The sequence below is a fragment of the Pinus tabuliformis genome, chromosome 7 (genome assembly GCF_031772625.1).
Source record: "Pinus tabuliformis cultivar Carrire ecotype Pingquan chromosome 7, CPIR1, whole genome shotgun sequence".
NCBI lineage: Eukaryota > Viridiplantae > Streptophyta > Pinopsida > Pinales > Pinaceae > Pinus > Pinus tabuliformis.
The window spans coordinates 1,150,950,577-1,150,968,390 of record NC_142293.1 but is presented as its reverse complement, the minus strand read 5'-3'; the positions used below and the strand labels follow the sequence as shown (position 1 = coordinate 1,150,968,390).

Here is a 17,814-nt window from a genome sequence, read left to right as displayed (position 1 = left end):
CACCAACTACCATACTAAGGTGAGAAATAATATATCATTGGCTTAGGATCATTGATGCATTTTGTATAGCTTTCCTTCGAGTCTAGACTCAACTCAAGGCTAACTACTATTGGATATTGATCTTTTGCCGAAATGCTAAACCCATAACGTTGGTAAAAAATCAACTCATAAAACTATATGTGACGTTATAAGGATATAAAATCATATTCAACATTGCTAACCACAACCCGCACTTAGCCAAGACCAATGCCTTTACCTTCTAAAGGCTTTTACCAGTATTTTACAGCGTTTAATATGGAGCATTCAATCAAAAAAACAAATATCTATTTTTCTCGAAGATACAGGTGATGTTATACTGCCATCGATAACGGATCAGCGCAACCTTGTGTAACCATGGTGCCAAAGAGGTCTGAGCTTACCTGTACAGTAAGTGTGATCGAAGAATTGAACTTTTCTCATGTCCGCAAAACTTCAAAGAATAGCAAGTTGCGACGTGTATCATGCTTTCATAGCAAAGCAGGTACGACCGGAGCCACTGGCATTAGCATTAGGGAACGATGATCTGAAGAGGAAGATGGTTCCTTTGTCCAATGCCACAATTCAGCGTCAGGGGAGTGCAGGTATGTTCCTCTCCACCGTTGCCACTAATATGTTTAATAGTTGTGGTGACAGTAGCATTTTCAAAGCAGGAGAACCACATGATGATAATGATCATAACAGCGGCAACAACATCAGCAATCCGTTGCATCACCAAGAATTTTGGGCAGACTCCGCTTGTTATGTTTGTGTATTGAAGGATTTGGTGAGCATGAAGAAAACTGTTGCAGAGGGCAAAGGGGTGCATGCCCATGTCATTCAAAGTGGATTGAGCTCGGACATCTCGCTAGGAACCCAACTTGTGATTATGTATGCCAGGTGCCGAAGTGTTGACTATGCGCGCAAAGTGTTTAACGAAATGCCTGAACGAGATGTGGTGTCGTGGACTGCCGTGATTGCAGCATATGCTAAGCATGGGCCTAGTAACGAGGGCTTGAGGTTGTTTTACCAAATGCAGCAAGCAGGCGTTAAGCCGAATCAGTTTACATTTGCTAGTGTTCTTCCAGCATTTGCTGATTTGGGATATCTGCAAAGCTGTAGGGAGGTTCATGAAGACATAATTAGAAATGGATTTGAGCTCAATGTCTTCGTAGGAAGTGCCCTTATTGATGTGTATGCTGAATGCGGAAGCTTAGATGATGCACGTTGTGTGTTTGACAAAATGTCCGATAGGAATGTTGTTTCATGGACTGCTATGATTGCAGGGTATGCTCAGAACGGACAGATTGATGAGGCTTCAAGGCTATTTGAGAGAATGCCTGAACGAAATGTGGTTTCATGGAATGCAATGATTGCCGGATATATGCGGGTTGGACTTGTTGATAAGGCTATGGAGTTATTTCGGAAAATGCCTAAGCGAGACTTGGTTTCCTGGAATTCTATGGTTGCAGGATTTGCAGAAAATGGCCTTTTTGATGAAGCTCTCGAACTTTTTGAAAAAATGCCAAAACAAGATCAATTTTCTTGGACAGCCATGATTATAGGATATACAAAGAATGGGCAGATCGATGAGGCCCTAAAGCTCTTTCACAAGATTCCTAAACGAGATGTGAGTTCATGGAATGCCATGATTGCAGCATATGTACAGAATGGGTGTGTTGGAGAGGCTGTTGAGCTCTTTGAGAAAATGCCTGAACGAGATGCCATCTCATGGAATTCAATGATTTCAGGATATGCACAAAATGGGTTTTTTGACAGAGCTTTAAATCTTTTTGGACAAATGCAACCTACAGGTGTGAAACCAGACTCTGTCACCTATGCCAGTATTCTCCCAGCATGTGGAAACTTGGCTGCTCTGGAGTATGGCAAACAATTTCATAAAGACATAATTAGGAGCGGATTCCAGTCTGATATCTTTGTGGGAAATGCACTTGTAGACATGTATGCCAAGTGTGGGAGCGTATGGGAAGCATTCAAAGTTTTTGAAAAAATAGCCAAGCGAAATGTCATCTCGTGGACAGCAATGATTGCAGGATATGCCATGAATGGGCATGGCAAGGAAGCAATCAAACTCTTTCAACAAATGCAACAGTCCAGCACAAAACCAAACCATATAACATTTGTTGGCGTACTGTCCGCATGTTGTCATGCGGGCCTAGTTGATGATGGTTGGCAATATTTTCATTGCATGGTAAGAGATTACCACATCATGCCTTACATGGAACACTATTGTTGTATGGTTGATCTTCTTGGCCGGGCTGGTTTCCTAGATGAAGCACAAGACTTTATCAATAAAATGCCATTAAAACCAGATGCTTCTATATGGGCATCTTTGCTTGGAGCTTGTACAATTCATAGCAATATAGATCTAGGAGAACGTGTAGCAGAATGCCTATTTGAGTTGGAACCGAAAAATCCAGCACATTATGTTCTACTGTCAAACCTTTATGCTGTTGCTGGTAGGTGGGATGACAAAGAAAAAGTGAGGAGAATGATGAAAGACAGGACTGTTAAGAAGACACCTGGGCGCAGCTGGATTGAGGTCAATAACGCAGTGCATGGTTTCCTTGTATGAGACAGGTCACATGCACAAACACAGAATATTTATGCAAGTTGGACAACTTGTCAGGGCAAATGAAAAAAACCGGGTACATACCAGACATAATCTATGTACTGCATGATTTGGAGGATGAGCGGAAGGAACATATTGTTTGCCACCATAGTGAGAAGTCGGCCATGGCATATGGAATTTGGACTTATAAACGCAGCTGAAGGGACATCTGTCCATATCATCAAGAATGTTTGAGAGTGTGGTGATTTCCACTCAGCAATGAAGTTAATTTCCAAGATTGTGGGACAAGAAAGAATTTTACAAGATCCTGGGCGGTTCCATCATTTTAAGGATGGGTTATGTTCTTGTGGGGATTATTGGTGATCAATGATCAAATTTTAAAATACTAATTTTTGCCAAATGACTTGCAAATGATTTGCATCATTCAGAATAGTTCAACACACAAGAAAGGTTAAGCATCACTCAGACTAGCTCAACACATAAGAAAGGATAAAAACTCAGTATGTTTTCAAGAGAAGTTTACACATTCATTGTCCACATTACAACCAAGCATTGAATATGTGCATGCCACCAATTCTGTCATAATTGAATTTCAGGCATATACTGAAGCTTTCTGATTTTTCGTTCATTATGGAAAAAACACTGTCATGTCTAAAAACAATAAATGAATGTCTAAAAATTTATTTGTATATGATAAAACAGTCATTGAAAGGGGTAATTGGGATGCAGAGAAAACTTGTATAATTCCGTTTGTAAACACTTTTGCAAACGGTGCTTTATTAAACATGTGGAAAAAAAGCTGTCATGTCTAAAAGCAATAAATTTATGTATAGAAATTTCTTTGTATATGATAAAATAGTCATTGAAAGGGTTAAAAACATTCTATATATGAGCAAATGAGCTCATTTTTATCATGTTGAAATTTATCAATAGTAAAACACTTGATTTAGTCCAAAGTTTCTAATATAGATTACGAGAGATTCAACCATTAGAATCAAGTTTTACCTCGACCTAGTTACACATTCAGCTCAAACTCTTCAATTCTATATGTTCAACTTTGCATTTCACCAAGAAATTTGAGGGTGTTGAATCCCATCTAGACTTCAAGTGCATGGATGCAGGCTCAACACCCAATAGTCATGGCTAGAAGGCCATAGCCATAAATGTTCCATGGTAAGGCCATAACTGGCCACTATTGTCACTGAGAGGAGTCACGGCCAAGCACTAAAATAGGAAAAACTATAAATGTTTGATAAACACCTATTGGGAATTGATGCATACTTTTTGCTTGACTATTTGTGAGGCCAATCACCATGATAGAGTGGAGTTAAAGGAAACATGAGGTGGCCTGTTATGAAACCAACTCACAAAAAGATAGAAAAGATAGATCAATGCTTTAGAATTCAGCCTCTTTGAGGGGGCAACTTCATTTACATTACATAAATGAACAATTCTTGGATGATACAAATGACAAGACCTCATTTCTATATATAGGAGTCTAAGGGGTCATAATATAATCAGAGCCGACATAACAATAATGTAAGGGCACAATAATAACAATAATGGGCTTCTATGGGGCACAATAATAACAGTATGGGGACTACATGGGTAGAACAATATAATAAGGGGGTTGTACTAATACCAATTAGGGGTTACACTAGTAGTATAGGGGCCTAACATGCCCCTCTCCTTCAAAAAGTGTTGTCTTCAACGCTCGAGTAGTTTTTGATGCTTTTGTATAAAATTCTTGTCCTCCCATGTGGAATCTTCAGCGGGTAAGTTCTTCCACTTGATGAGATACTCTGAAATTGATCGATTTCCTAGCTGTCGGGTTCTTGTTTATGTGATTGCTCCAGGTTCCAATATGATTTTTCCTTCCTCTTCAAGTTCTGGCAATATTGTTTGAATTGGGATATTCTGCAACTTTTGAATGAGTGACCACACTTCTTTGTCCTTTTTCCATTTATCCCTTGCTTCGTTTATCCCCTCTGGTTGGATAATAGAAATAACACAAAACAATGCTTCCACATCCTCATCCTTTCTTGAGAGTGCATCTACAAAAAAAAATTTCTTCCCTTTTTTGTAGATGATGTCAAAGTCATAACCCAAAATATTTGTGACCCATTTTTTATGTTCTTCTAAAGATAATATTTGTTCTAAAACGCATTTAAGACTATCATGATCCATTTTTACCTTGATGTGTCTTCCCATTGGGTAAGGTCGCCATTTCTTAAGTGCATGTAGTATTGCCAACATTTCCTTCTCATAAATAGCTTGCTTGAGATGTAACCATAAAAATACCCAATCACCTACATCAAAACTTTTTTCACTACGATGTTGATCTACTTGTTGTTTCATTCGATTCTGCACCAAAGTGACGTTATCCTTTAAAAGTTGTAGAACTTGTTGTTGATGCTTGATGTGATCTTTCACTGCTTGAACCTTTTTTTTCTTGATATTTCCTTCTATCTTGATAGTTTGAGGAGTGGTAATTTCTTCCAATGCTTTACAAGATATGGTCGGATTCATTTCTTGATGCTCGATGTGATCTTTCACTTCTTGAACATTTTTCTTCTTGATATGTCCTTCTATCTTGATAGTTTGAGGAGTAGTAATTCCGGCCAATGCATTATAAGATATGGTTGGATTCATTTCTTCTTTCTCGATGTGATCTTTCACTTCTTGAACCTTTTTCTTCTTGATATGTCATTTTATCTTGAGAGTTTGAGGAGTGGTAATTCTTGCCAATGTTTTACAAGATATGGTCTGATTTATTTCTTCTTTTTTTGGGGTTGGATCCTGGCGTATATCCTCTTCTTTTGATGTTTCTTGATCCTTTTCTTCCTCCTCTTCATACTCTATGTAAAATAATTTCTTCTCAGCACACTTATGACCTTTAGTGCATTTGCTATCACAATTGTAACAAAGCCTTTTTTCTCTTTTTTTTTTTTTCCAATTGTTGTGGTGTAACCTTTGTAGGTTGTGGAAAGCTAGGAGAAACAACACTTCTATCTTTATAGTTGTGAGGGGTAGACTTCCTTGTTGCCATAATTTTACTTTTCACTATGTCACAAAGCCTTTTTATTCTTTTCAATTGTTGTGGTATTGCTCTAAAGAAGGTGTTGCTCTTTGTATCCTCATAATATGCTATCATTTCCTCCATGAGAATTGACCACGTAACAAGTTGTTTACGAGAACAAAGCCCTTTATACCATAAAAATTGATCCGGTTCTAAATATGAAGATGCAATACATACATTTTGTAACAGTGGTACACCATGTAGATCAAAATATTGCTCCATCTGAGGTATCCAATTTTCCGGATCCTTACCATCAAACTTCCTCATATCGCATTTTCTTGATTTTAGGAGCTCGATCTTGAAATGACTATAACTTTGTAATTTTGGTTCTTCCAGTTCTGAAATTGCAACCTGCAATAGCCCTCTGCATCCTCTTTCCAATGCCACTAGTTTGATCCAAATTGGATTCCCCAGGGAAGAGTTATGCCAAATCTCCTACAGTGACCTGATTATAGACTAGTTCAGTAGAGCGAATTTGTACAACGTGCCACGACCCACTGTTTCGACCTTTGACTCTGAAAAATATACACAAGAAACTACAGTGTTTCCTCTTTTTTTACCTTCTTATGAAATTTCAATCTAATGCTCAGAGAGAAAGTTATGACGATTTTCCCCAACTCACCTATTTGGAATGTAATTTAGGAGTCTGCAAAAATACCAACTTTCTCAGATCATATCTTCGCCAATATAGTGTGAACAACTCTGAAATTCGGACCCGAGGTTCAGTGCGATTTCGTCTCAAATGGGCTTTTTTTTAGCTTCTTAAACGTCGCAGAAATTTTTTTATAGCGAAAATGACACGATGACCTATTTGGAGCAGCGAAACCGTAGAATCCAAAGCTTTGATACCAAATGTTATGAAACCAACTCACAAAAAGATAGAAAAGATAGATCAACGCCTTAGAATTCAGCCTCTTCGAAGGGGCAACCTCCTTAACATTACATAAATGAACAATTCTTGGATGATACAACTAACAAGACCTCCTTTCTATATATAGGAGTCTAAGGGGTCATAATATAATCAGAGCCGATATAACAATAATAATGTAAGGGCATAATAATAACAATAGTGGGCTTCTATGGGGCACAATAATAACAATATGGAGACTACATGGGTACAAAAATATAAAAATGGGGTTGTACTAATAATAATAAGGGGTTACACTAGTAGTATAAGGGCCTAACATGGTCAATATGCCTACATTGCAATACTAGGGCACACTAGAAACACTGAGAGATTCCGATCTCTTAAAATTCTTTCAAGGCCAAAACGTTGTTTCAAAGGCTTATGGGTTTCTAGGACCCATATCAACAATACGTGAAAGTGGGGCATGAGATTCTCCACATAGATGTTGAGGATATCTATTTCCCTACAAGATTATCTAAGCATGGTGAGCTGGTTAATCCTAAAAGGAAGTGGTAGGGGTGGTGCTACTAGGATAGTGGATGAGTATATATCATAAAAAATATGTTGTCTCTATGGCCATCACTGCCACCTCTGCTTGAAGATACCCATGCTAGAGGTTCAAAATCGTCGTGGAATTATATGTTAATCACAAGGAGGAAGTGTATGCTTACCCACTTAGATCTTCTACTAAAGGAAAATGCCCAACAAAGAATAGATTCAGGAAAAGAGCTGAAACCATCCCCAAACTAGATATGCCTCCAGAGATAAAGAAAGAAGCTATAATGTTGCATGAGGAAGCACTTTTAGTAAGTTTACCAATATTTAGTGTAGCCCTTAAGAAGTCCAACCAGCTATGGATCTTAGAGCATAGAGATATTGTGTCAGGCCACATCTCGAGTTATTACTATGGCAAGGGTTATTATCTATTTTTATTTCACAATAAGGAAGAGAAGGATCAAATCTTCATATTGGGTACCTACTTCATGGGTTCCAGAGGTTTGTTCCTTATCCATTGGACCCTATATTTTGATCTTGTTGACGGTACTGGAAATCTGTCAACCAAGGGGATCTCTCCGATATGAAGTCCCAATTAGGCCTCACACCGTTTTGTGTAAGAGTCTCATCGAGTATAAAGGCTCGGTTTCCAAACCCTCAAAGATCTGCATTGGTTCTAACTGTCAACACATGAGAGTGATGCAATGGTATCTTCGAACAACAAGGCTAGTGTGCAGCACAACTATGACTAGGTTCTCTTACTGCAAAAAGGGGGGAGAAAAGTGAGCCTCCAAGTGAGAGGTAATACTACCACCCAGGAAGAGACACACATGAACCAGAAATGCTTGTCCAACATCCAGTGGAATAGTCCACAGCGGACATGACAATTGTTAAAACCAATGAACAAGAGAAGATCCGTCTACCATCCAGCAGAATAGTCCACAGTAGATGCGACAGTCGTTATAACTGATAGTTAAAGACATCTTTGTCTAGTATCCCACGAAATAGTCTACAAGGATGAGACAACAATGATAACCATTACAACACATTCCCAACAAGATAAACACTAAAACAACTGAAATAGTTCAACTATCTTAGTACATGTGAAAGCAAACATGAAATACAAATGTTTACATAATAGTCTTACAAACATTCATAAGTCATGCATAAAAATGTGTTGGCTTGAAAAGGATTATGTAATTAAGAAAAAGTTCCAAGACACATATTTACATTGTACATCACTAGCCCCAGTAGTGGGACATTGGAGTCACTCCTTGCTCCTCAAAAAGCCCACTGATCTCTCTAATGATTTGTGGGAGGAGCCAAGGTGAAAAGTCATTTGTTCATACGATGAGGGGGTATATATAACCAAAAGGGTGATGCTTACCCCTTGTGACTCTTTCACTACCCTCATGACTGTTCAACTTCCTATGACTTTTCATATTCATGTGTGTCCATTGGGCTTTCACTTTACAATACATTTGATTTACAATGTACATGGCCCACAATAGTGATGTGGCATATGACAACTCATGACATGACTTGACATGACACTGTTGACACGAAATAATTTGATGATGTGGAAATATCAAGCAATTATTGTTGCTGATTGATGGAAGTGTTCTTGGATATGCTTTCTCTTCTCCTTTGCATAGCTTGATGATTCAGGGTCTTCAATGTTCTTTGGTCTTGAGAGGTGGTTGCATACATGTGTTCTTTTTTCTTGTTCTTGGTAGGTTCCTTTGTCCATCTAGTTGCAAGTGAGTCTTCCAACATGTTTCCTCCTCCTTCTTCTTTATTATCTCGCCATGATCTGACAGTGTACCTGTTCCTGCAATTCACTCATGATGGGACAACATTAATCCAAAAACTCCTTAGTCTAAGATGATGCATTGTTATCTATGCACTGAGCCTAGGACAAGTGACAAGATGGGAAAGAGGGCCCAGTAACTGCGCATTGCGCAATTCCAGGTGAGAGGGAGAGGGGATTGATCACTGAGATTGCACAGAGCGCAGCGCAAGCTTGAGTGAGGAACTTTTCAGCACAGTCCCCACTGGGGAAAGAAATTGCGCAATGGCCACTGGGAGTCAAGATTGTGCAGTTTAGGCAGTTAGGGTTCAAGCTTGATCATTGAGACTGTGCAGTGCGCAGGTTAGGCCAGACTTAGGGAGAAATTTGAGCAGTGACCACTGAGGGAGAAATTTACGTAGTGACCATTGAGGGAAAAATTTGTGCAATGAAGCATGCAGTGGAGGCTATGGGATGGGGCCCTGGGAGGACAAACTATGCAATTTTAGGAGGCAAGGGGGGCTAGGAAGTAGAGAGACCTGGAGGATAGATCTGCACAGTTCTTGAGGTCAGTGAGCTTCAGCTGAGGGAGGACACTGGGGGCACTTCTGCGTAGTTCTGGAGGCCAAGGGAGGCTAGTTTCTTTACACGTTGCGAGGTTCAAACATGCAAGGGGAGAAGCTTGAAGACTGAAAATGCGAAGTGCGCAGTTCTAGTTAGACGAGGAGGAACTGTTGCACAATTCTAGGGGTGAAGGGAAGCTACAAAGCTCTAGAATTGTGTAGTACAATAGCCTTGGGGGACAGTGACTGCACATTGTGTAGCTCCAGGCAGTAAGGTCACATCATTGAGTGCTAAGACTACAAAGTGCACAGTTCAATCAGGGTCCGATGAAGTTGAGTTGCTCAGTTGAGAAGATATTCAGAAAAATGGTTAAGTGTGGGACGAAGATGAACTCGTGAAGAACTTGAACTTGTGATCACACACTTAGCATACTTCGATGACACAACAACATAGGCCACCATAACAACAAGACAAAACATAACCTTCTATGTGACTGTCTCATAGCAAGAAGCGACAAGTGCGACATTTGAGATAGACTTTAGGATGACCATGGCAACACTTGTGTGACAGTGCTCAAAACTTTGTGTATGAGTGCGATAGGTATTTACATAGCTAAGACATCTCATATACACAAAGACCAACCTTTGAAACCACCAGGAAAAGGTCTGCAAGCATGGAAAAACAATTAAACATGCCAAAAGACGACAATTGATCCAACAAGCAAAAGGGGTTAAAGGACTCTAGGAAAGCTCATGCAATGAGCTTAACTGTTTGCAACAATCAAATGAAAGACCAAGGAAGGCTCCGAAATTTGAGTGCAAGCAAAAAATTTGGAGGGTGTTGCAGCTGCTACAACACTTGGTGACACACTAGTTGAATTCCAACTTCTCTGTCTTGGTTAGTTTCGTTTGTGTAGGGCCTTGGTCCTTCAAGGAGTATTGATTCATTGTTCAGATTACTTTGGCTTCCCCACTTACCCCATGGGCAGATAGGGTCCCTTTTGTACCTTCTCAATTGAACACAACATAAGATTCAACATAATCACAATGTTTCAGATTGGGAAGGGTAGTTTAGTGCACGAGCTTAAGATTTTCAAAGTATAGTTTTTCATGTATGGTGTTGCTCCGTTGCCAATAGGCTTGGACAGTACCCCAATGGAGTCATGCATGAACAAAAACATTGCTCCATTGCCAACGAGCCTAGACAATACCCCGGTGGAGTTTCTTGCTTCACCTCTCTGTGCAGGAAGTCTTTCTCTTCTTTCGCCTTTATTTATTTATTTAAAGATAACTGTGAATCAACACTTATTTATTTTGGGGTGGAAGAGGGATCCCGATTTATTGAGAGCACGAGAGGTTGTTCCTTCAGAGAAGCATATAAAGACCTCTGATTTAGGTTTGCTCATTTATATTTTCCCCCTTCTCCATTTCTACTAGTTGGATAGGCTTGAAAACACCGAAGCAGAAAACTGAGTATAGACATGCAGTTTCTGGACTAGACATGGGTTCATGGTTGGACCAAAACTCTCCTTACGAACATATCATATTTTCCGTCGAAACTTCATCGGCCAAAAGGTGTAACCAACACAAGGAAGACAGACAGATGGCTAGCCAAATGCTGAAGTGTCACAAGGCTCTTTATAGTTTGGCCACACAGATACTAAGAAGACAAATAGGTCCAGGCACAACACTTATTCGCATGTAGAGAGAAAAAAGAAAACTCAACAAGAAAGGAAAACAAGACAAGAAGAAAGAACACACAACAAGGAAAACAAACTAGAAGACAAGAAAACAAAATGACTAAAGCAAACATGATGCAAAATCAAAATAAAGAAATGAGGACAGACTATGGAAAATGAGTGCAGAATGAGTGTAAGAAAGGGAAAGTTAATGATGCAGTTAATCCTACTCCTAACCTAATAGATAGAAGGTTGGGGTTACGTGTAATGAATTTTTCAGTGAAGCCATCATAGCCTTTCCCAACCTGCATCCACAAAGATATGAATGATTAAAACAAATATAAAGTGATGTGCAACAGAAGATACAAAAACTTGAAAAACTTGCACAAGAAAGGGAAAGTCTTGCCTGTAGGCAGAAAGGTGGGTCACAACCACTACTTTCATCCAATCCACATGCTTATCTTTCCGATGAATACTATTTTTCAAGAAACCTCGAAAGCTTCTTGCGGATAGGTCTTCATCTACACCGAGCTCCTTGGCAAGCATGAGGAAAGATCGAAACTTCTCGTTTGCTATAGAGCTTGCTAGGTAAGATTGTTCTAGTGATTCAACATTTGGATCGTATAATTCATGATGGCCCTCTTCAAAACCTCGTGATCTTGGAAAATATGAATTTTCGATTCAAGAAGTGGGATCACAATGGGAATCTTGTAAGGGAAAATAGATCTAACCATTCTCAACATTCATGCCAAGATAGTGGGGACCTACCATAACCATCAGCGAAGGCTGAAGTGCCTTACCTGCTTGACACAAATCTGAATAGAGAGATGTTGAACAATGAAGATCAAAAGGTGTGAAACAACTGTCATTGGATGTGCTGATGGTAAAATGATAAGTCGAATGACAATCATCAATGATAGAGAAATGGTCAGGTGAGCTGATTGAAGCATCAAATTCCCAGTTTGCAATAAACAAAGAAAAAACAATTTGAACAATCTTGCAAATTCTCTAAACAATCGAACCAAGTTCCTCACAAGCCAGATATGACAGACCATTTTTCCACAACTAGTGATAAATTGTACAAGCATCGTAGTCATCAAAATATTTTAAAAAGGATGTTAGAACCACGAATACATGAGACTAGCTAGGACATGGTGGATGAATAAGAACTTGATTCCTGTGAAAACCTGTGCATTCATTATCATTCAAGAATACTTTTGGTGTGATGAGAGAACAAATTTGCAATACAAAATTCGCAAGAAGGTGAGGAACTGACCATTAAGGGATAAATTCGATAAGCGTGATTTTTCTGGGCAAAGATAGTCCTTGAGATGATCAACTTCAAAATTCCATGAATTTATGAGAGATGCACATTCCTAATTGGAGTTTGATGTAAGAGATTTGCATGAAGACGAATGAACTATAACAGATTCTTGAATTTGATCAGAAGCAAAATATTGAAAATTTGAAAGGTCACACCCAGAATACCAAACATTTTTCACACGAGGATTTACATAGAGTGAAACCATGCAAAGAGACAGATTGTGCGAGGGAAACCAGATGTGACTTAGTTCAGGGGGCTTACCAGAGTTGTGAGATCTTGACATAACCATCAGCAAAAGTTGAAGTGCCTCGACTCTCTGGCAGGTCCCGAAACTTTCCAGGATTCATTAGGGGAATTTTGAGGTCTAAAATGGGCTTCCTAAGGAAATTATAAAATAATAGTGGAAATAACAAAATAAGATTAGACTACATCATCAAAGTTTAGAGGGGAAAAAGAAAAAGTTGTTTTTTCAACTTGTATTTTCAACTTATCTCCCTATGGATTTACTCAATTTCAAGTGGCAACATTCATTGGATGCAAAATTTGATTCCTCATCAAAGGAGTACCCATATTGCATACATTCGATGGACCCTACCACACGAAAAATGAGAAATACATGAAAAATGTGATATCTTGCATACTTTCGATGGACCCTACTACACGAAAAATGAGAAATATATGAAAAATGTGATTGCAATCACATTTTTCATGTATTTCTCAGTATTCGTGTAGTAGGGTCCATCGAAAGTATGCAAAGTGGGTACTCTTTGGATGAGGAATTAAATTTTGCATCCAATGAGTATTCTCACTCTAAATTTGAGTAAAACCATAGGGAAATAAGTTGAAAATACAAGTTGAAAAAGTAATTTCATTATTTTATTATTTTTAATTTTTTTTACTTTTTTACTTCAAAAATGGTGAATCATCCCCCATGGTTGACATCATCATCTTGAATCTTATTGGTTCTTATGAAGTTTATTTTGGTTGTACATTTTCCTTAGGAGGCCCATTTTAGACCTCAAAATTCCCCTAATGATAGAATCACATTTTGAAGCTTGAAGCAGATCATGCATGGTTTGAGGATAACTGCTGCTGCTGATTTCAAAACAGCTCACCGGATTACTTCACCTGTTTCACCAGATTTTTCAACTTCAACAATCAGATTACTCAATTGGAGAGACTCTTCTATTAGCGTATTCAAAGACAAATGAATCGGGGATATCTCATGAGCAAGCTGATTTGAAGAGTTGTCTTCATGCAGGAGAAGAGATGACGGGGAGTGGGAAGGATACTCTATGATTTTGAATGTTTTCAATTTCATCATGGACAACCTCACTACCTTGTGTCAATCGAGGGTATAACTCATCATATGAAGAAACTGAAGAGCATGGAGTATCTCCATCGCAAGCAAATGTGTTGCAAATGGTAGGACACAAGGGATAATGAGGTGAAAAGGAAGTTTCGATATGAACATTTTCTTTGACCGAACCATATTCAAGGTCTAAATTAAAATCTTCATGAGAAACCGAAAGATGATATGATGTGTTTGGGCATTCGTCATGACATACGGAAATATTGGAATGATCACTGCCCAAGGTTGGGGGTTGATTGGAAGAATGGATTATATTGGATTTTCCACTGTGATTAGCAGATTGAGAATCATTTAAGAATGGAAACGCAATATCTTGACATGGAACATTCTGAAAAAGAGAGGAAATTTTGAAAGTGTCCTCACCTTTTTGCTTCTCTACCTGCATAATGTGACTGCTTTGTACCTGATTGCAATTTGGGCCAACAACTTGAGAATAAAGAGAATGTGAAGAACCAGTTGATGGAGTAGATTGATCAAGCGAGTCATGGTACAAAGAGTCAGGATGTGAAGATGATAGAGGATGACATAAATCTGGATCAGCCTTGAGATTAGAGTTATGAATGGTGACATCCTCTTGCAGAATGGAGGAGTGAGTCTTCATCGTAGGCTTCATGAGCCATTATGGAATTTCCTCCATTGAAGCAGAAGAAGAATGAGAAGATGGACTGGAGATTTGATTCACAGATTTCCCAAGTTTACAATCACCGCAAGGAGGCACCCTCATCAAGACTGAAAAAGGAGGACAAGGAACAAAAGGGGTAGTAAGCTCCTCCTTTGAAATTTGAGGTGCCTCATGATTCGCAAGAGTTGGGGAAGAAGGGAAAACATGAGGTTCAGAGTCACCGTATAAGGAGACATGAACCAAACGTCCAAACGCTTGTTTCAAGAAATACCAGTAAAATGCTTTCCAGGAATTTCACAACAAAGATGAAGAAATCGATCAGAAAAATCCTCAACTGATTCATCAGGCTTCATTCTTAAATAACTGATTCTTTCACAAACATCTTGGTGGTTATACTTATCGAAAGATTTATGAAGAATCTTGGAAAGCTGACTAAATGAATGGATAGAAGCAATGGGTAATGTATGACACCATTGACTAACACGACCTTCGAATGTGAGGGTGAGTAATCTAGCCATGACATCTTTGGAACATATGTTGTGAAAAACACAAAGACGGATAACTTGAAACAGATGTTCACGAAAAGTTGATTCACCCTCACCATTGAACTTACATTCAGACATGCCATGAATAACTTCCGCAGGGATGGTATAATTAAGATCTTTGGAAAAACATCTCGGGATTATGATTTCGGGAAGAGCCATTTTAAATAAGAGATTCAAACCAGAATCAATGGGCACAACCCGTCATCTGGCCCTCCTTCTAGTGCCATCTTGTTGACAGTGCTGGAAATCTGTCAACCAAGGGGATCTCCCCGATATGAAGTCCCAATTAGACCTCACACCTTTTGGTGTAAGAGTCCCATCTGGTATAAAGACTCGGTTGTCAAACCCTCAAAGATTTGCCTTGGCTCTAGTTGTCAGCACATGAGAGTGATGCAATGGTATCTTCGAACAACAATGTGAGTGTGCTTGGTTAGTGTGCAACACAATTGTGTCTAGGTTCTCTTACTGCAATTGAGCCTCTAAGTGAGAGGTAATAGTACCACCTAGGAAGAGACACACATGAACTAGAAATGTTTGTCCAACATCCAACAGAATAGTCCATAGCAGATGTGACAGTCATTAAAACCAACGAATAAGAGAAGATCTGTCTACTATCTATCAAAATAGTCCACAATAGATGTGACGGTCATTATAACTGATAGTTAAGGAAATATCTGTCTTTATCCTGTGGAATAGTCCATAAGGATGAGACATCAGTGATAACCGTTACAACACATTCCCAACACGATGAGCACTAAAATAACCGAAATAGTTTAACTATCTTAGTGCATGTGAAAGCAAACATGAAATACAAATGTTCACCGAATAGTCTTACAAACATTCATAAGTAATGCATGAAAATTTGATGGCCTGAAAAGGCTTCTATTATTAAGCAAAAGTTCCAAGACACATATTTACATTGCGCATCACTAGCCCCAGTAGTGGGATGTTGGAGCCACTCCTTGATCCTCAAAGAACTAACTGATCTCTCTAATGCTTTGTGGGAGGAGCCAAGGTTGAAAGTCATTTGCTCATACAATGAGGGGGTATATATAACCAAAGGGGTGATGCTTACCCCATGTGACTCTTTGACTACCTTCATGTCTGTTCAAATTCCTACGAATTTTCAACTTACATGACTCTTCATATTCATGTGTTTCCATTGGACTTTCACTTTACAATACATTTGATTTACAATGTACATGGCCCACAATAGTGATGTGGCATATGACAACTCATGACACGAGTTGACATAGCACTGCTGACACTCACTGGTTTGATGATGTGGCAATGTCAAGCTGCTATTGCTGCTGAGTGATGGATGTGTTTTTGTATATGCTTTCTCATCTCCTCCGCATAGATTAATGATGTGGGGTCTTCACTGATCTTTGGTCTTGAGAGGTGGTTGAATACATGTGTTCCTTTTTCTGTCCAGCTGCAAGTGAGTCTTCAAGCATGTTTCCTCCTTCTTTTCCTTCTGTATTGTCTCGCCATGATTTGACAGTGTACATGTTCTTGCAATTCACTCATGACGAGCGACATCAATCCAAAAACTCCTTAGTCTAAGATGATGCATTGTTATCTATGCACTGAGCTTGGGACAAGTGACAAGATGGGAAAGAGGGCCCAGTAACTGCGCATTGCACAATTCCAAGTGAGAGGGAGAGGGGATTGATCATTGAGACTGTGCAAAGCGCAGCTCAGGCTTGACTAAGGAACTTTTCAGCATAGTCCCCACTAGGGAAAGAAATTGTGCAGTGGCCACTGGGAGTCAAGATTCCACAGTTCAGGTAGTCAGGGTTCAAGCTTGATCATTAAGACTGCACAATGCACAAGTCAGGCTAGACTGAGGGAGAAATTTGTGCAGTGACCACTGAGGGAGAAATTTACACAGTGATCATTGAGGGAGAAAATTTTGCAGTGAAGCAGGTAGTGGAGGCTGCGGGATGGGGCTTTGGGAGGACAAATTGCACTGTTTCAGGAGGCAAGGGGGACTAAAAAAACATAGAGACCTCGATGACAAATCTGCGCAGTTCTTGAGGTCAGTGGGCTCCAATTGAGGGAGGACACTGGGGACACTTTTGCACAGTTCTAGAGGCCAAGGGAGGCTAGTTTCTTTGTGCATTGCGGGGTTCCAGTAGGCAAGGGAAGAAGCTTGAGGACTGAAAGTGTGAAGTGCGCAGTTCTAGTCAGAATCGGAGGAATTTTTGCACAATTCTGGGGGTGAAGGGAAGTTGTTGAGCTCTGGAATTGCGTAGTGCAACTACCTCGGGGGACAGTGCCTGTGCAATGTGTAGTTCTAGGCAGCAAGGTCACATCACTGAGGGCTGAGACTACATAGTGCACAATTCAGTCGGGGTCTAGTGAAGTTGAGTTGCCCGATTGGGAAGATACTTGGAAAAATGGCTAAGTGCGGGAGGAAGATGAAATCGTGAAGAACTTGAACTTGTGATCACACACTTAGCATACTTCGACGACAAAACAACATAGGCCACCAAAACAACAAGAGAAAGCATAACCCTCTATGTGATTGTCTCATTGCAAGAAGCGACAAGTGCGACGTTTGAGATAGGCTTTAGGACGACCGTGGTGATACTTGCGCGACAATGCTCAAAACTTTGTGTATGGGTACAATAGATGTTTACATAGCTAGGAAAAATCGTATACATAAAGACCAACCTTTGAAACCGCTAGAAAAGGTGTGCAAGCATGGCAAAAAAGTCAAACATGCCAAAAGATGACAGTTGACCCAACAAGCAAAAGGGGTCAAAGGACTCTAGGAAGGCTCATGAAATGAGCTTAAGTGTTTGCAACAATCAAAGGAAAGACTA

At 39.6% G+C, this 17,814-nt stretch overlaps 1 protein-coding gene across 1 annotated transcript; it reads left to right on the top strand.

Moving 5' to 3' along the window:
• Nucleotides 1-226: 226 nt before the first annotated feature.
• LOC149251570 (pentatricopeptide repeat-containing protein At2g13600-like) lies at nucleotides 227-3,170 on the top strand. Its single transcript, XM_089459508.1, has one exon. The coding sequence runs from the start codon at nucleotides 458-460 to the stop codon at nucleotides 2,609-2,611; it is 2,154 nt and encodes a 717-aa protein (XP_089315634.1). The 5' UTR covers nucleotides 227-457; the 3' UTR covers nucleotides 2,612-3,170.
• Nucleotides 3,171-17,814: the final 14,644 nt, after the last annotated feature.

What these genes read in the sequence shown, in the direction of transcription:
- LOC149251570 (XM_089459508.1), top strand. Translation starts at nt 458, where the DNA reads ATGTCCGCAAAACTTCAAAGAATAGCAAGTTGCGACGTGTATCATGCT.